At 54.1% G+C, this 16,687-nt stretch overlaps 1 protein-coding gene across 14 annotated transcripts in view; it reads left to right on the top strand.

The window, feature by feature from the left end:
- Window positions 1-16,687, top strand: part of PRKCZ (protein kinase C zeta) — a 131,338-nt gene that overhangs the window by 90,690 nt on the left and 23,961 nt on the right. For all 14 annotated transcript variants that reach the window (XM_019010031.4, XM_063703372.1, XM_063703391.1 and 11 more), the window contains 5 exons: window positions 1,852-1,983; window positions 3,666-3,747; window positions 5,175-5,227; window positions 7,073-7,261; window positions 12,506-12,603. In XM_019010031.4, the coding sequence (XP_018865576.2) occupies window positions 1,852-1,983; window positions 3,666-3,747; window positions 5,175-5,227; window positions 7,073-7,261; window positions 12,506-12,603 (554 nt within the window). The remainder of the gene's footprint in view (window positions 1-1,851; window positions 1,984-3,665; window positions 3,748-5,174; window positions 5,228-7,072; window positions 7,262-12,505; window positions 12,604-16,687) is intronic.

Below are 16,687 nucleotides of genomic sequence, written 5' to 3'. Positions count from 1 at the left end.
CATCCAGCAGCCGAAGCGCCTCCTTTCAATCCAGGGTCCACACATCCAGCAGCCGAAGCGCCTCCTTTCAATCCAGGGTCCACACATCCAGCAGCCGAAGCGCCTCCTGTCACTCAAGGGTCCACACATCCAGCAGCCGAAGCGCCTCCTTTCACTCCAGGGTCCACACATCCAGCAGGTGCCGACTGGGGCAAAACTCCCAATGCCGGCATTAAGCTAGATTGGCCCCGAATCAGAGGTCTTGGGTGGGATGCCCCCTCTCACCCATCCCTCCTTCGAATAGAGCCCACGGTCCTGGTGTGGCTCTGTCATGGCCGGGCTGATGTAGGTAGCATGTGCAGAGGATGTGGAGTCGGCTCCTTTTTCCTGTTATGAAGTTGAAAGCGATGGTGCATGTGTGTTTTCTCACCCGATGCCCACTGTGTGCTGGGCACTGTCCTAGGTGCTGGTCATCCGGCCCCACCCAAACAAGCGGGCTATGTGGACGGGGGGAGGGTCCCCGGGCCCTGGCGTCCCGTGCAGGCTCTTCTGATGAGCAGGAGAGTCCCGTAGGGGGTGTGGACCCCCTTTGCTCAGCCACACCTGATGCCCACATGTGCTGAGGGTCCCGTTTCCTCACGTGAATTCAGTGCAGGTGGTTCACAGTACACTGTATTTCCTCTTCTTTTTTTTTTTTTTTTTTTTTTTTTGAGACGGAGTCTCACTCTGTCGCCCAGGCTGGAGTGCAGTGACGCAATCTCGGCTCACTGCAAGCTCCACCTCCCGGGTTCACGCCATTCTTCTGCCTCAGCCTCCCGAGTAGCTGGGACTACAGGCTCCCACCACCACGCCCGGCTAATTTTTTGTATTTTTAGTAGAGACGGGGTTTCACTGTGTTAGCCAGGATGGTCTCCATCTCCTGACCTCGTGATCTGCCCACCTCGGCCTCCCAAAGTGCTGGGGTTACAGGCGTGAGCCACCACGCCTGGCCTATATTTCCTCGTCTTAATTCAGGTGTGAGGTGAGTTCTGTAATAGGAAGGAAATTTGTGAAAAATGGTAAAAGAGGGAAAAGCATATGAAAGGGCTATGTCTGGAAAGAATCTGAATTGGAGGCTCTGGGCACGCGGTGACAGTGCAGATGCACCCCTTTACTCCCAGGAACACTTTGGGCACTTAGGCAAGGCAGAAAATGTCCAAGCAGATCCCGACAACATTCATTCTCATGCCTTTTGTAACATTTAAACGTTCATGAAAACATCGCCAAACAAGCTGATAATTACCATCATTTTCGAATTGTTCAGAACCATGAAGAATAAAGAAGGATCATTTAAAATCTTGAAAAATACTGAACAAAGAATACTAAGATAATTGCAGGCTGCCGTGTAGCAGTTCAAGATGTTCATGGGTCCAAGTTCCCCTTCTCTGAGGCTGTCGGGAGGAGGTTCTGTTTGAATGAAGGTCAGGCAGGGGGTGCCCCCACACACTCTGCTTAGCCCTAGACGGGACCCCAGGCTGCTCTACGCAGAGCGCAGCAGGAGCTGCAGCCCCCCAGCCCCTGCAAGCCACGGGGCCTTGCCTGAAGCAGCACCTCGTCACCCCTGCCCGATGGCACCTCCCCTGTGTCCCCTCATGCAGAGCAGGGTTCCAGGCCTCTCCTTGGGGCCGTTGGTTCCCCCAACCTTGGGATAGACCCAAGAGGAGGCTATCAAGCTTGGGCAAGCCTGGCGCCCGGAAGGGACAAGGTGCCGGGGCCGCCTGTTGCCCGGCTCAGTGTCCTCTTTTGAGAAGGTACAGGTGTGGAAGGCCCTGCCTGTCCTCTCCGCTGGCCCCTCAGTGTGGCCTGGCCCTGACGCTCTGTTCCCACCTGCAGAGAGCGTACTGCGGTCAGTGCAGCGAGAGGATATGGGGCCTCGCGAGGCAAGGCTACAGGTGCATCAACTGCAAACTGCTGGTCCATAAGCGCTGCCACGGCCTCGTCCCGCTGACCTGCAGGAAGCATATGGTGAGTGGCAGGGCTGGGGAGGCCCTGGGGGGCGCGGGCGGGGTCAGGGCGTTTCAGCCAGCCCATTGTCCAAGCGGACCTTGGTGACCCTGGGTTCTTCAAGAGGGGCCGTGGTGCTGTCCTACCTCTGGGCTGCAGCGTGAGACTCAGGCGGCAGTCTTGGATAGGACCCATCTTCCTGAGCCCCCACAAGCCCCCGGCACGCTCTGCTCATTGGGGCATGAGGCTCAGGCAGCAGGCTCAGGTAGGACGTGGCACGCTCTGCTCAGTGGGTCGGAGGTAAGGTTCATTCATACCCCAGTCTTGAACCAGCTCTTAAGGACTGTGGAGGTGAAAGCCAGGTCTGACCTAGTAGCATTAGGCACACTGAGGCTCCGAACATCTGGAGCCTCTCCCTGGCATCCCCCCTGGGAAGCCATGCCCAGCCTGTGATGAGGGCGGCACCTTCCCTCCGCCATCCCCGAGTGCTTGGACTTGAAGCCTCCAGGCCTTTGGGGGCCTTATTGACTTTTGCTTATTGAAGGCTGCCTCTGGCATTTCCGTGTGGCCCCCTGCATCTCACTGAACCACGGGGGTGAGGCCTGGACTGAACATTCAACTCCCTGGGCCCCGCTGCAGCGTGCGGTGGGTGTGTCTGGGGAGGGTGGCTCGTCTGCATCTTGCTGTGGCATGGGAGGAAAGGCGCCTGTGGCAGTGACGTGCCCTCTCCTCTATTACGGGATAAAGACAGAGTCTGGATCAGGGTGTCATCCCAGGATCACCAGCCACAGGGATGGGGGACCACGCAGGCTGGTGCATGCACAGTCCTTCCAGAGGTCCTTCAGCTGCATCTGCCAAAAAACCTGTAATGCCGTTTGACCTCATAGGTCCACTTTAGCGTAAGCAAGTGAGACTGGCCCCAGAAATGTGGTCAGCCAGAGGCGGAGGGAGGCCAGAGCCTGCCACCCAGCTGACAGCCAGTACTGGCGGCTTCATTATGACACATCTGCAGGTGGAACCCAGAGGCCCTTAGAATGGCCCCCTGATGCTTGGTTACTGACAGGATGCAGCTTTGGGACAGGGGAGATGACCAAGCATTGTGCAAAATATCCCATTGTATAAAGCACTTGGTGGAAAGGTCATGGCCTGCAGTACCGAGTGGCCACCTCCGTCTGCAGAATCATAGGTAATGTTTATGTTCTTTATCGAATTCAGTAAAATAGCATAACAATTAGATTTGTATATACTATATTACAGTATACCCATTGTAATGTGTAAATATGTAAGTCATAAATAGTCTTGAAGTGGCCAGGTGCAGAGGCTCACACCTGTAATCCCAACACTTTGGGAGGCCCAGGTGGGAGGATCACTTGAGGCCAGGAGTTCAAGACCAGCCTGAGCAATATGGTGAGACCCCATCTGTACGAAAAAAATACAAAAATTAGCCGGGCATGGTGGTGCGCACCTGTAGTGCCCGCTGCTCTGGAAGCTGAGGCGGGAGGATTGCTCGAGCTCAGGAGGTTGAAGCTGCAGTGAGCCGTGGTCGCGCCACTGCCCTCCAGCCTGGATGATGACAGACTGTGACCCTGTCTGTAAAAAAAAAAGTTCTTAATTTTAAAAAGTCACAAAGTGTTTACAGAAGCTACATTGTAACACCCGCTCCAGCACTTGGTCATGCTGCCATCTCTGTGTCTCTCCGGCAGGATTCTGTCATGCCTTCCCAAGAGCCTCCAGTAGACGACAAGAACGAGGACGCCGACCTTCCTTCCGAGGAGACAGATGGAAGTAGGCGCTGCTTTCTTCCGGCCGGGTGGAGCCTGGGCATCACCTCACCCTGCTCACCTCTGCCTTCTAGCCACGAGTCCTTTCTCAGTCCCATCTGCTCTGCAGGGGTCATTGTCTTCAAGCCTGGCCACCCTTCCCTGGGGCTGGGGATGAGGCTCTCCAGGGCCTCCTCTCAATCCCCGGCAGAGATGAGCAGGGTGAGCTGGCCCTCCCTGGAGGCTGCTGGGCAGGGATGCCTCCGTGAAGTGCTGTTGTGGTTGCCCAGGGGTGCAGAGCCTCTTCCTCTAACCAGCTCCGGGAGTTCTCGAAGGCACTTAGTGCAGCGGCCACCACGGCCGGGCACCTCCCACAATCTGGCTGCTGCACGGAGCTGAGCCCTGTCTGGGGAAAGCCTGGCGAGGTGGCTGCTGCACACACAGCGTGGCAGTGGCATGGTCCTTGGATTTTTGTGAGGTTTTGTTTGTTGTGGGGAAGGACTTATTTTATTGCTAAGAAGCGTTCAGAGAGAGATCTCAAACACCAGTTGGACTTACAGCCCAGCTCTGAGCCTTCACACCTGCACCTCTGCACGGGGGTGTGAGAGCCTCACTTTCACTTGATGCATGTGAGTTCTGTCTCATTGGGAGACCACAGAACATAAAGCACTTAGTTCACACAGTGCCTCACGCAAAAGAGATGCCTCACAAACAACTGCCTGCCCACCTGCTCCTCCATCCACCTATCCTCTATACAGATATTCATCCGTACATCATCCATTCACCCACCTAGCCAACCAACCAGCCCTCATCCAGCCAACCAGCCATCCTCCACCCGCCCATTCTCCATCCATCCACCACCTATCCAGCCATCCACGATCCATCCATCTCGTCATCCAGCCAGCCAGCCAGCCGTCCTCCACCCACCCATCCTCCAGCTATCTTCCACCCATCTACCTATCCATCTTCCATCCATCCATCCATCCATCTCGTCATCCAGCCAGCCAGCCATCCTCCACCCACCCATCCTCCAGCTATCTTGCATTCGTTCATCTGTTGTCCACTGACCTCTCCATCTGTCCATCTTCCATCCAGGCCTCCATTCATCCGTCATCTAGTCATCCTCCGTCCATCCACCAGACATCCACTCCTGCCCCCCACCCACCCGTTCACTAGACACCAAAATCCGGTGACGAATTATTTGCAGATGGACCCCTGGGGACGTATGTCACAAATGTACATCCCCAGGCCCCATGGTCAGAGTCGGCAGGTCTGAGTGGGGCCCAGGAAACTGCATTTTCAGAAGACTCTAAGTTAGAATCAGACATGGCTGCTGTGTGGATTCACCCTTCACCGTCACCCTGCAGAGGAGCAAGGTCCACAGGGTCGCTGTGTTCCCAGTGCGTTCCTGACCACACCGTAACGCCCCTTCCTTCCTCCCTCTCTCACCAGTTGCTTACATTTCCTCATCCCGGAAGCATGACAGCATTAAAGACGACTCCGAGGTGAGTGTGTGGAGCAGCTTGCTGCGGTTTCCGACGTCCTCTGGAAAGTCTGTGAGCCTGTCTCTGGGGCAGTCACGGAAATCTAGATGTGAAATAGACATGGTCCGGGGTGTTGCTAACTAATCTTCACGGGTGTGGATGTCTAGAAGGAAGTCCTTATTCTTGGGTCTTACTTCAGGCATGTCCTTGATGAATACCTGCAGGCAGCTGTCCCCGCAGGTGGTCTGGGGACCACACCCTGCGGGGGAAGCCGTGCCCCACATCCTCTCCACCCAGGTGGTACAGTGGCCCAGGGGCTGGCTTTTGAGCTGCAATTTTTATCAAGTTGTGTCTGCACCATGCCTTCTGAATTGTGTTGCCTCATTTGGCCATCCTGGCAAACCCTCTGAAGCCCTTTCATGTCCTTCCCCAACTTGAACTGAGCCTCACGTCTGTGGCCAGCTCTGCACCATAAATCCTGAGAAGGGAACAGAAGAGCTTGCTGCGTTCTCAGCCTCTGCTCGTAAAACCCAGGGAAGGACTGCACTAGCGAAGCCCACTCCTTTCCAGAGCACCAACAAATGTCACCCTCACAACTCGTGCTCCTTCCTGGCCATCCTGTGTCTGGAGGGAGGCCGGGGCACTTAGAAAGCAGAATCCGAGGCTGGGCACGGTGACTCACACCTCCAATCCCAGCATTTTGGGAGGGTGCGCACATCACTTGAGTCCAGGAGCTCGAGAACAGCCTGGGCAGCATAGCGAGACCCTGTTCCTACAAAAATAAATACAAAATAATTAGCTGGGCATGGTGGCACGGGCCTGTGGTCCTAGCTGCTTGGGAGACTGAGGTGGGAGGATCGCCTGAGCCTGGGAGGTGGAGGCTGCAGTGAGCTGAGATCGCACCACTGCACTCCAGCCTGGGCAACAGAGGAAGAGTCTGTCTCAAAAAAAGCAGAATCCGGCTGGGCGTGGTGGCTCACACCTGTAATCCCAGCACTTTGGGAAGCTGAGGCGGGTGGATCACAAGGTCAGGAGATCGAGACCATCCTGGCTAACATGGTGAAACCCCACCTCTACTAAAAATACAAAAAAAAAAAAGGCAGGCGTGGTGGCGGGTGCCTGTAGTCCCAGCTACTCGGGAGGCTGAGGCGGGAGAATGGCGTGAACCCGGGAGGTGGAGCTTGTAGTGAGTCGAGATCGTGCCACTGCACTCCAGCCTGGGCGACAGAGCCAGACTCTGTCTCAAAAAAAAAAAAAAAAGCAGAATCCATTTTGCCGCACAGAACAGCACCTCCCAGGGAACCGCCTCCTCCACCCCAACCTCCTTGCCAGGTGTAGCCTGCGGGAGGCAGAGGCTTCGTTCTTCCTCGGAGCGCCTTTCTCCTGGGTATTTCTAATAATTATTTCTAATAGTGTGTGCTTGCTGGTGTGGGAGCTCTTGGCAGGCATTAGCTGCATTCGCTTTACCTTCCTTCCCCTGAGGGAGGGCCCTGATCAGGAAGGATGGGCCCAGGCCCGGGGCCACATGTCCCTGTGGCCACCTCTTCAGCCCCACTGATAGGGCTGAGGGCCTGGGGGTCCCTCCCACCTGCAGCTGTGACCAGAGCCATGGTCTGTGGAACGAACAGCTTCTGGCTTTCTAGCACCTTCCTCAGAAGCACACAGCCTTAAGTTCTTACCTTTCATGCCCCAGTTTTGATGGGAGTTTGGGGGTGGGATCTGTAGGACGCAGAACTGAGACTCGAATCAGGAGGCCCTGGGCTCTGAGGAGCAGGTCTCTGTTGGGACCGCATGAGTGATGCGTGGTCCTCTGAGTCTCCCGGGAACCCCCCTCTCACTTTCTGGGGTCTTGTTCTCCCTCCCTAGGACCTTAAGCCAGTTATCGATGGGATGGATGGAATCAAAATCTCTCAGGGGCTTGGGCTGCAGGACTTCGACCTAATCAGAGTCATCGGGCGCGGGAGCTACGCCAAGGTTCTCCTGGTGCGGTTGAAGAAGAATGACCAAATTTACGCCATGAAAGTGGTGAAGAAAGAGCTGGTGCATGATGACGAGGTAGGTGCCGCTTCTCATGGGGCCCGGGGGCCCGGGAACGCGCTGCCCTGGGGCCACCTCCGGGCTTTAGCAGAATTAATCCATGCACGAGAGACCTAGCCTCATGTTGACAGAGTTTGTGCAAAATCAATAGTCATGCATCGTGTAACGACCAGGGTGTGTTCTGGAAAGTGCCTGGTTAGGTGATGGCACTGTTGTGTGAACATCACAGTGTGCACTCCACAAACCCAAACAGCACAGCCAGCTCCACAGCCAAGATGCACAGTGCAGCTCCTGCTCCCAGGCTGCAAGCCCGTACGGCTGTCAGTGCACCGCACACTGCAGGCAGTGAGGGGACCACCACGAGAGCACTCACGTATCTAAGCTTAGAAAAGGTGAAGATGGGTATCGTGGTCTCCGCAACCTTCGCATGTATGGCCAACCACTGATACGTTGCCTTCCAGCAGACTGCGGTTGAGTTTGAGGATGTCATCACCCTTGTTAGGAAATCTCTGGGGTTGAGCTGAACTGGACGGGTGATGGGGTTGGACAGGAAGCTGCCCAGAGGCACTGCCCTGCTCCGTCCTGCACAAGGCCCCAGCTTTGCAGTGCGTGCTGAGCTGCCGTGGCTGTGTGTAGCAGATCTTCCCACACCAGCTGTTTCTAGGGGAGAAGTTTGTTGATTATAGGATCAATGATTTATTTGTTGAAATTTTTTTTTTTTTTTTTTTTTTTGGAAACGGTCTTACTCCGTCACCCAGACTGGAGTGGCTTGATCACAGCCCACTATAGCCTCAAACTCCCCAGCTCAGGTGATCCTCCCACTTCAGCCTCTGGAGTGTTGGGACTACAGGCATGAGCCACCACCCCCAGCTGTATAATTTTTGTATTTTTTGTAGAGGCAGTGTCTCATTCTGTTACCCAGGCTGGAGGGCAGAGCATGATCACGGTTCACCTCCTGCAGCCTCCACCTCCTGCTAGGCTGAGGTGATCCTCCTGCCTCAGCCTCCAGAGGAACCAGGACTACAGGCATGCACCACCATGCCCAGCTATTTTTTGTGTTTTTTTGTAGAGACGGGGTTCCACTATGTTGCCCAGGCTGGTCTCGAATTCCTGCATTCATGCACTCTGCCCCCCTCAGCCTGCTAGGGTGCTGCGATTACAGGCATGAGTCACTATGCCTGGCCTGTTTGTTGAAATCTTAATTCTGACTTCATAGACCTTTTTCTTTTAATTAAAGTAAAATACACATGACATAGAACTTGCCATTTTAAAGTGTACAGTTAGGGCCGGGCGCGGTGGCTCACACCTATAATCCCAGCACTTTGGGAGGCCGAGACAGGTGGATTACCTGAGGTCAGGAGTTCAAGACCAGCCTGAACAATATGCTGAAACCCCAACTCTACTAAAAATACAAAAATTAGCCAGGTGTGGTGGCACACACCTCTAATCCCAGCTACTCAGAGGCTGAGACAGGAGAATTGCTTGAACCAGGGAGGCGGAGATTGCAGTGAGCCGAGATCATGCTACTGCACTCCAGTCTGGGCGACCAAATGAGACTCTGTCTTAAAAAAATAATAAAATATGCAAATAAAGTGTACAGTTAGGCGGCTTTTAGCATATTGAGATACAGAGTTGAGCAGCTATCACCTCTCTGATTCCAGAACATTTTCCTCACCCCAAAAGGAGACCCCATACCCACTCCCTGCTTCTGCTCTGCGTCAGCCCTGTGGCCTCCAATCTGCCTTCTTCCTCTGCGGACTTCCGTCTTCTGCACGCTTGACAGAACGGAGTTGTGTGTGAGCTTTTGGTGTCTGCCTTCTCCAGTGTCCGTCCATGTGGCCGCTTGCTCAGGCCTTCCTCTCTCTGCCTGGCCGGGTAATGTTCCGTTGTCCAGTGGAGGCCCCACGTTTGTGCGTGCACCTGCCAAGGGGCATTTATAGTGTTCCCACCCTTGGCTGTTGTGAGTGGTGCCACTGTGAAGGTTCGCGTACAAGAATCTGTTTGAGTCTATTTCTAGTTCTTTTGAGTGCAAACCTAGCAGTACAGTTGCTGGGTCACATGGTAGTTCTCTGTTCAACTGATGGGGACCTGCCAGGCTGCTTCCCACGCAGCCGCGCCGTTTCACCTCCCCGCCAACAACACACGGGCCCGTTTCTGCAGGTCTTCAGTGATGCGTGTGATTTTGATGATCGCCATCCTAGCAGGTGTGCAGCGGGGGCTTTGACTCCCATTTCTCTGATGACTGACAGTGTTCAGCATCTTTCATGCACCTGTTGGCTTCTGGTATTTTTGGCCTTTTGCTTTCATTCCTGAATGCAGGTTGCGTCTCTCAGGAGCAGATAAAAGGCCGACGTGTGGGTGGCAGTAATGCTGTTGTCACCAAGTGCTGCTAGCACAGAAGGCAACTGGCTGCTCATCGAGCCCCGATGGGCCACAGAGGGGGTCCCTCCTCGCCAGCCATGCTCGGGGCTGGGAGGGCAGAGCTGGGGCTGGGGCTGAGCCTCTACTGCCTCCCAGCAGGGCGTGTCTGTGCAGTGCACAGGCTGTCCAACTGGCCCCTCATCCCTGGGTGCAGAACTCAAAAGTGGGTGGCAGCGTCCATGCCCTGTGCCGAGGAACAGAGGCCCCGAGAGGTGTGGTGCCCTCCTGACGGCCCCGCTGCTGGCAGCACAGGAGGATTCCAACCCGCTTTGCAGCACTCCCCGGTCAGCTGGAAAGTTAATGCCACGTATGAGAGCAAGTTTGCGGGACCCTGAGAAAAGACATTTGGAAGAGTCACTGCTGCGGTTTTGTTCTGTCTTGAAATCATCCTCTGTGGGCCAGGATGCCGAGGTGGGGACTCTGGGGTTGTCTTTCGAGAAGAGCCTGATTGCAGGAGTTGTTGAATGCTTGGATGGTTTCTAGAAATTTCTTTCTCCCCACAAAGAGACTGCACTCTCTGGGGCCAGGCTTGCCTCTTGTTCCTCCAGGAGTCACTGGCAAGCCCCTTCCCACCGATTCTGCAGCGCCAGCCCCACGCAAGGCCTTGAACTCAGCAGTGCTGTCTCCAGGAGGTTCCACTCAGTTTGGGTGCTGAGTGATATGTGGGTCATGATGCCAACGCCGACGTCCCCGCGGGGCCACAGTGGGTGGGTGCTGCTGGTGAGGGCCACTGGGGGACGGGTGGTGGCAGGTGCGGGGTGGAGGAGTCACCGCCGACCCACTAGGTCTTCAGCCACTGGAGATGGGAGGAGATGCGGGCTGGCGAGGAGCTTGGCTTGTGGCCTGGGGTGGCGTGAGATACCCGGGTGCACATGTTGAGCAGCCATCGGGGGGCAGGTCTGCAGCTCAGGGAGAGGCCGGGCTGGGAGCTCTCGGCATGGAAAGATGGGACTCGAAGCCACTCCATTGGATCTGCCTCCGAAGAGAAGGGAGGGTGGCCGAGGACCAAGCCTCGAGGAGGAGGAGGGCGCTGAGGAGGAATGACACAGTCTCAGAGGCTAAATAGATACTCACTAATGGTTTGTTGATTTGTTTCCACAAAACTTCCAGGAGTGGGGGCAGGCAACACAGTAAGACCCTGCCTCTACAAAAAATAAAATTGCCGAGTGTGGCATGTATCTGTAGTCCCAGCTCTTCTGGAGGCTGAGGTGGGAGGATCGCTGGAGCTCCAGAGGTCGAGGCTGCAGTGAGCAGTAATCGCACCCCTGCACTCCAGCCTATTTTGACGCATTTCTTTCACTGTCATTTTTCTAATCCCGAAGACAAGGGATTGACCTAGGAAGGCTTGAGAACTTTGTCCAGCTCTACTTTCTGGGGTCAAGATGAGACCAAGCTGTTGGATCTTTGTCACTCTGAAGTTGACTTTGACCTTGCAGCATTTTGCTGAACTGCAGCATGAATTGGGAGGGTGACAGCCCTGTGGCTGAAGCTAGTGCTCTGGTGATGGGTGTGGGCTTGTCACTCGGTAGCGCTGGGACCTTGGGGAATCTGCTTAGGCCTCCACCTCAGTTTCCTTGTGTCCTAACTGGAGATAATAATACCTGCCTCCCGGAACTGTTAGGGCAAAGCCCGGAGGCCAGAGGCCGGTATACCACCAGAGGCCAGTATACCACCAGAGCTGGTAGCTTTGGTGATCGTGGTGAAGATGATGGTGACGATGATGGTGGTGATGGTGATGATGGTGATATAGTAGTGGTGATGACATGATGGTGGTGGTGACGATGAAGATGTTGATGACGGTGGTGATGGTGATGGTGATGACTGTGATGGTGGTGGTAGTGTTGACATTGATGATGACGGTGGTGGTGATGATGATGGTAGTGGTGATGACAATGGTGGTGGTGGTGATGATGGTGATGACAGTGGTGATGATGGAGATGGTGATGACGGTGATGATGGCAGTGGTGATGACAATGACAGTTGTGGGGATGGTGATGATGGTAACGATGATGGTGATGATGATGGTGATGATGGTGATGTGATGATGTGATGGCAGTGGTGGTGATGAAGATGTTGATGACGGCGGTGATGATGGTGATGGCGATGACTGTGATGGTGGTGGTAGTGTTGACATTGAGGATGATGGTGGTGGTGATGATGGTAGTGGTGATGATGATGGTAGTGGTGATGACGATGATGATGGTGATGACAGTGGTGATGGAGATGGTGATGACGGTGATGATGGCAGTGGTGATGACAGTGACGGTTGTGATGGTGATGACGGTGGTGGTGATGGTGATGATGACGGTGGTGATGAAGGTGATGGTAACAGCAACAGTGATGGTGGTGGGGGTAGATGGTGCCAATGGTGATGGTGGTGGTGATGATGGTGATGACAGTGATGATGCAGATGGTGATGGTGGTGGTGGTGATGATGACAGTGACGGTGATGATGACAGTGGTGGTGACGGTGATGATGACAGTGGTGGTGAAGGTGATGGTGACAGCAACAATGATGATGGTGGTGGGATGGATGGTGACAATGATGACGGTAATGGTGACAGTGACGATGATGGTGGGGGGTGGGGATGGGGTGTATGGTGACAGTGGTGTGACGGTGGTGATGGTGACAGTGACGATGATGGTGGTGGTGGCGGTGGTAGAGGTGGGGTGGATGGTGACACTGGTGGTGATGCAGTTCCTAATGGGTGTTTTCTTTTCCTGTCTGCATTGTCTTCCCAAAAGCAGAGGAAAGAGACTCCTCCCTTGCCTCCCCCTTGCCCAGGATGCCTGTGAGGAGCATTCGGGAGCCTCATTACCACTCCCTGGTTTCTATTTCAGGATATTGACTGGGTACAGACAGAGAAGCACGTGTTTGAGCAGGCATCCAGCAACCCCTTCCTGGTCGGATTACACTCCTGCTTCCAGACGACAAGTCGGTAAGAAAAAGAAGGGTATTTCTGATATTCTGCAGATTTCAGATGTGAACTGCACAGAAGCTAAGTCTGGTGTGATGTGTCAACTGTCACCTGTAAGGTTCTCCCAGTTGCTGTACAGGTGTTTTCAGGCCAGCAGACTCTCTTTGTTGTTCTCCTTGGTTGGTGTCATATTAAGTACATTTCATGATCTGAAGTTATTTAATTCCATTTACGAAATACTTACTGGAGGTATCCCACTGAGTGCAGGCATTGGGTCAGGTGCTGGGGCTACAAAAGTAAGCAAAAGAGGTGGATTTCTGTGCTTATTAAAATATGTACAGCCTCACCTTCAAGCTTTATCTATATTGGAATTCTGTGGCTTTGAATATGTTTGAAAGCTGGTGATCTAGGATATTAAATGTATGCCCTGTTTAAAATTTTGGGGGCCAGTTGACTTGGACCTACCTGATTTGTTTATCTGAAGAGTTATTAAGTATGTTCTGTGTTGAGTCCTCAAGACCATCCCCAGGTTCGATGATTGGCTAGGAGGACTCTTGGGATCAGCCATATGGCTGCACTGGGGGCCACAGCTGGCGCACTGCACTGGGGAGATAAAGGAGACTTGGCCAAGGAAAAAGGCACATGGGGAGAATTCCAGAAGAAACCAGTCACAAGCTCCCAAGAGCCCTCTCCCAGTTCCTCCAGCAATGAATTGTGACAACTCAGGGTTTTTGTCAAGCGCTGGTCATGCAGGCTGCACACGAACCAAAATTCCAGACTCCCAGTGGAGAGCAGGTGTTCAGCATTGTGTTAGTCAGGGTTCTCCTGAGAAACAGAACCAGTTGTGTGCACGTGTGTGTGTGTAAAGAGATTTATTATAAGATACTGGTTCATGGGATTATGGAGGCTGAGAAATCCTATAATCCGCCATCTGCAGGCTGGAGGCCCAGGAGAGCCAGTGGCACAGCTTGAAGGCCTGAGAGCCAGGAGCTGATGGGGTCGATTCCAGTCCGGGTCTGAAGGCCTCAGAGCTAGGAGCAAGGGGGCCAGAAGGTGGATAGCTCGGTAGTCAGGGAAACGCAGCCTTCCTCCTCTTTCTTGTTCTCTTCACGCCCCCAGGGGCCTGGATGATGCCAGTCTACTTCAGGGAGGGACGTCTGCTTACTCTTCCAGAAACCCCCTCAACAGGCATGCCCGGAAGTCATGTACAGCCAGCTACCAGGGCGTCCCGTGCCCAGTCAAGGTGACCGTTGAATTCACCATCACGAGCGTAAGGCATCCTGTTCAGGCACACACAGTTTGGGCACAGCAAGCAGCTCTTATTCCACAGCTTTTTTTTTTTTAATGTGCTTTTCTTGTTTTTGAGATGGAGTCTCGCTCTATCACCCAGGCTGGGGTGCAGTGGCAACATCTTGGCTCACTGCAGTCACCGCCTCCTGGGTTCAAGCAATTCTCCTGCCTCAGCCTCCTGAGTAGCTGGGATTACAAGCACCTGCCACCACACCTGGCTAATTTTTGTATTTTTAGTACTCTGTGTTGGCCAGGCGGGTCTCGAACTCCTGACCTCAAGCCATCTGCCCTCTGCAGCCTCCCAAAGTGTTGGGATTACAGGCATGAGTAACTGAGCCCCACCTCCAGAGTTTTTTTTTTGTTTTTTTTTTTAAATAAAATAAAGATAGGGTCTTGCTCTGTCGCCCCAGGCTGGTCTCAAACTCCTGGGCTCCTGCCTCAGCCTCCCAGAGTGCTGGGATTACAGGTGTCTACCACTCTGCCTGGCGGTCATGCAGAAGCATGTTATATCCGTGTAGGGAACTGTTTGCAGTTCACGTTCCCAGCCCCAGCTCCGGGCCAGCTTTGCGGGCCAGGCTTCCTAAGCACAGCGGTCCTAGGCCCTGGGTGCAACCCTCTGCTGCTCGGTTCTTAGCTGTACATCTGGCGACTTGCGCTCCTCTGCTGCACTCTTGGCTCTCCTGACCGCAGGGTCCTGTTCTTGCCTGTGCTTGGCAGCCACCTCTGTCTGTCGGAAGAGCCGGCGTGACCTGGCCGTTCCCCGACCTGCTCTACGTGCGGTGCCGCCCTGGTCAAGGGTTCCTGTTTTCTGGCTGCTTCCACCTCCTAAGTGTGTTTCAGGGTCCCCCACCCTCCCCACCTGACCCCAGGGCTCCCCAGTGTTGGCGTCCCCATGTTGGGCCTGAGCCATATTTGAGAAACACAGATCTGAAGTCTTTTTCCTGCCTCAAAGCTCCTCTGATTCCTCCTCCCCAGTTGCTTCTGGGGTAAATTCCAAGCTTCCTGTGCATGTGGACGAGGCTTGTGGTGACCAGGCCCCAGTGCCCCATCGTGTGCTTCAGCGTGGCGCCCCCGCCCGCACCACCTGCGCCTGACGGCTCTGTCCCCTTTCCTTCTGCTCCCCTGCTTCCCGGAGCGAGTCAATGCCTCCCTTTGTGCGTTCCCATCGCGCTTTTCCAGGCCTCTTTCCGCCCTGACTGCCATCCCTTGCGATTTGGGAATAAGCCCAGGGGAAGGCAGCCCGGCCCCCAACACTTCCTAAATGGTGAGGTTCCAAGAAGGGTTTTGTTTTGCTTTGGTTCGTCTTCATATGTGAACTTGTAGGGATGTAGATGTATAAGGGGTCCGATATCCCACCCTCACTTCCCCGAGTGGCCCAAAGCTCAGCCCCTTCTGCATTTGTGTCTTTGGACTCTTCTCTCAAGTCACAAGTTCCCAGATGCGTAAACCTGAACTTAAAGAATTGTCATCTGTGGGGTGTCTGTGGGATCCCTGCAGTGACACCAATCACTGTCCTATGGGAGCATTCAGCATTCAGAGTTGGGAATAATTCCTATGCATGTCTGATTTTTTTGCCTTTTTTTTTTTTTTGAGACAGAGTCTTGCTCTGTCACCCAGGCTGGAGTGCAGTGGCACGATCTCGGCTCACTGCAACTTCCACCTCCCTGGTTCACGCCATTCTCCTGCCTCAGCCTCCTGAGTAGCTGGGACTACAGGCGCCTGCCACTACACCTGGCTGATTTTTTGTATTTTTAGTAGAAACGGGGTGAGCTCCGGGTTGGGGGGAGGACCGGAAGCTGCCTTAGTCCAATAGCTGGGGGGCTGTGAAAACTGCCCACAAATCCTTACCAACCGCACAGCACCAGACACCCACATGAAGCAAAGCCAACGTCGGCAAGGCGGCCACGCGTCCGGGTGGCGGAAAAGTCTGGCCTGGCCCAGGTGGGTGTGCTCGGCTGCGCCGCCTCTGCTCCCTGGTCACTGGAGGTGACTGCAGGCTTTATGGGGACTTTCTCTTTGTGCGTTGGTTCTGCTGGAACATCCAGCTGAGGTTTTGTGTGGGCCCCTTGCTGAGGGCCAGGTGAATAACACGCAGAACAGGACACTCCTTCACTCTGGGCGGCCTCACAGCTCCCGGGCCACATCCAGGGGAAACCTGGCCGATGAAACTGCAGAGGTTTCCACACAAGTTTGGTTCCCATAAAGGGTCTGTGAGTGGGGAAGAATCAGAACTGCTTTCTTTCCACCCCAAATCTGGTCTTGCCTCTTCTGGCCGGCCATCTTCATGTCCACCGGGCGGCTGCAGGGAATTCCTGAACGTTACAGTTCAACATTAGTCTCACCTCGTGTGTCCAGATGGAGAGAGACAATTCATTCGCATTTTTAAGACACAATAAACACCTGCTTTATGGACAAACCATACCCCATATCTACACAGACAGCCCACCTTTTCCAGACAGCAGCCAAAATTGAAATGAGCCATAAAGTCTCCAAAACGAGAAATCGCTTCAGTTTAAGCTATTTCAGGAAAACCGGGTAACTAGAGATTTAGCTGAAATGACTACTTTCAGCGTCCCCCGCCCCATTCAACTGGAGTCGGAGGACACTTTCTCACTAAGGCACGGTGATCTCAGATGGTAGGTGAGCAAACTACCCTTAAAATACGCCCATTCACTCGCTGTTCTAAAATAAAACCTCTTACTGTTTGCCACGGTTGATTATTTTACATTCATTCACACTCAATGTTTCTTTAAAAAGAACAAACACACACCCTTGCTTATCTGTGGAAGCGCTTCTCAGGCCGTGCACTGACTGA

This window comes from Gorilla gorilla, chromosome 1 (assembly GCF_029281585.2).
Source record: "Gorilla gorilla gorilla isolate KB3781 chromosome 1, NHGRI_mGorGor1-v2.1_pri, whole genome shotgun sequence".
NCBI classification, from domain to species: Eukaryota; Metazoa; Chordata; class Mammalia; order Primates; family Hominidae; genus Gorilla; species Gorilla gorilla.
The sequence above is the reverse complement of the archived record's forward strand: the minus strand, read 5'-3'. Positions and strand labels throughout refer to the sequence as shown.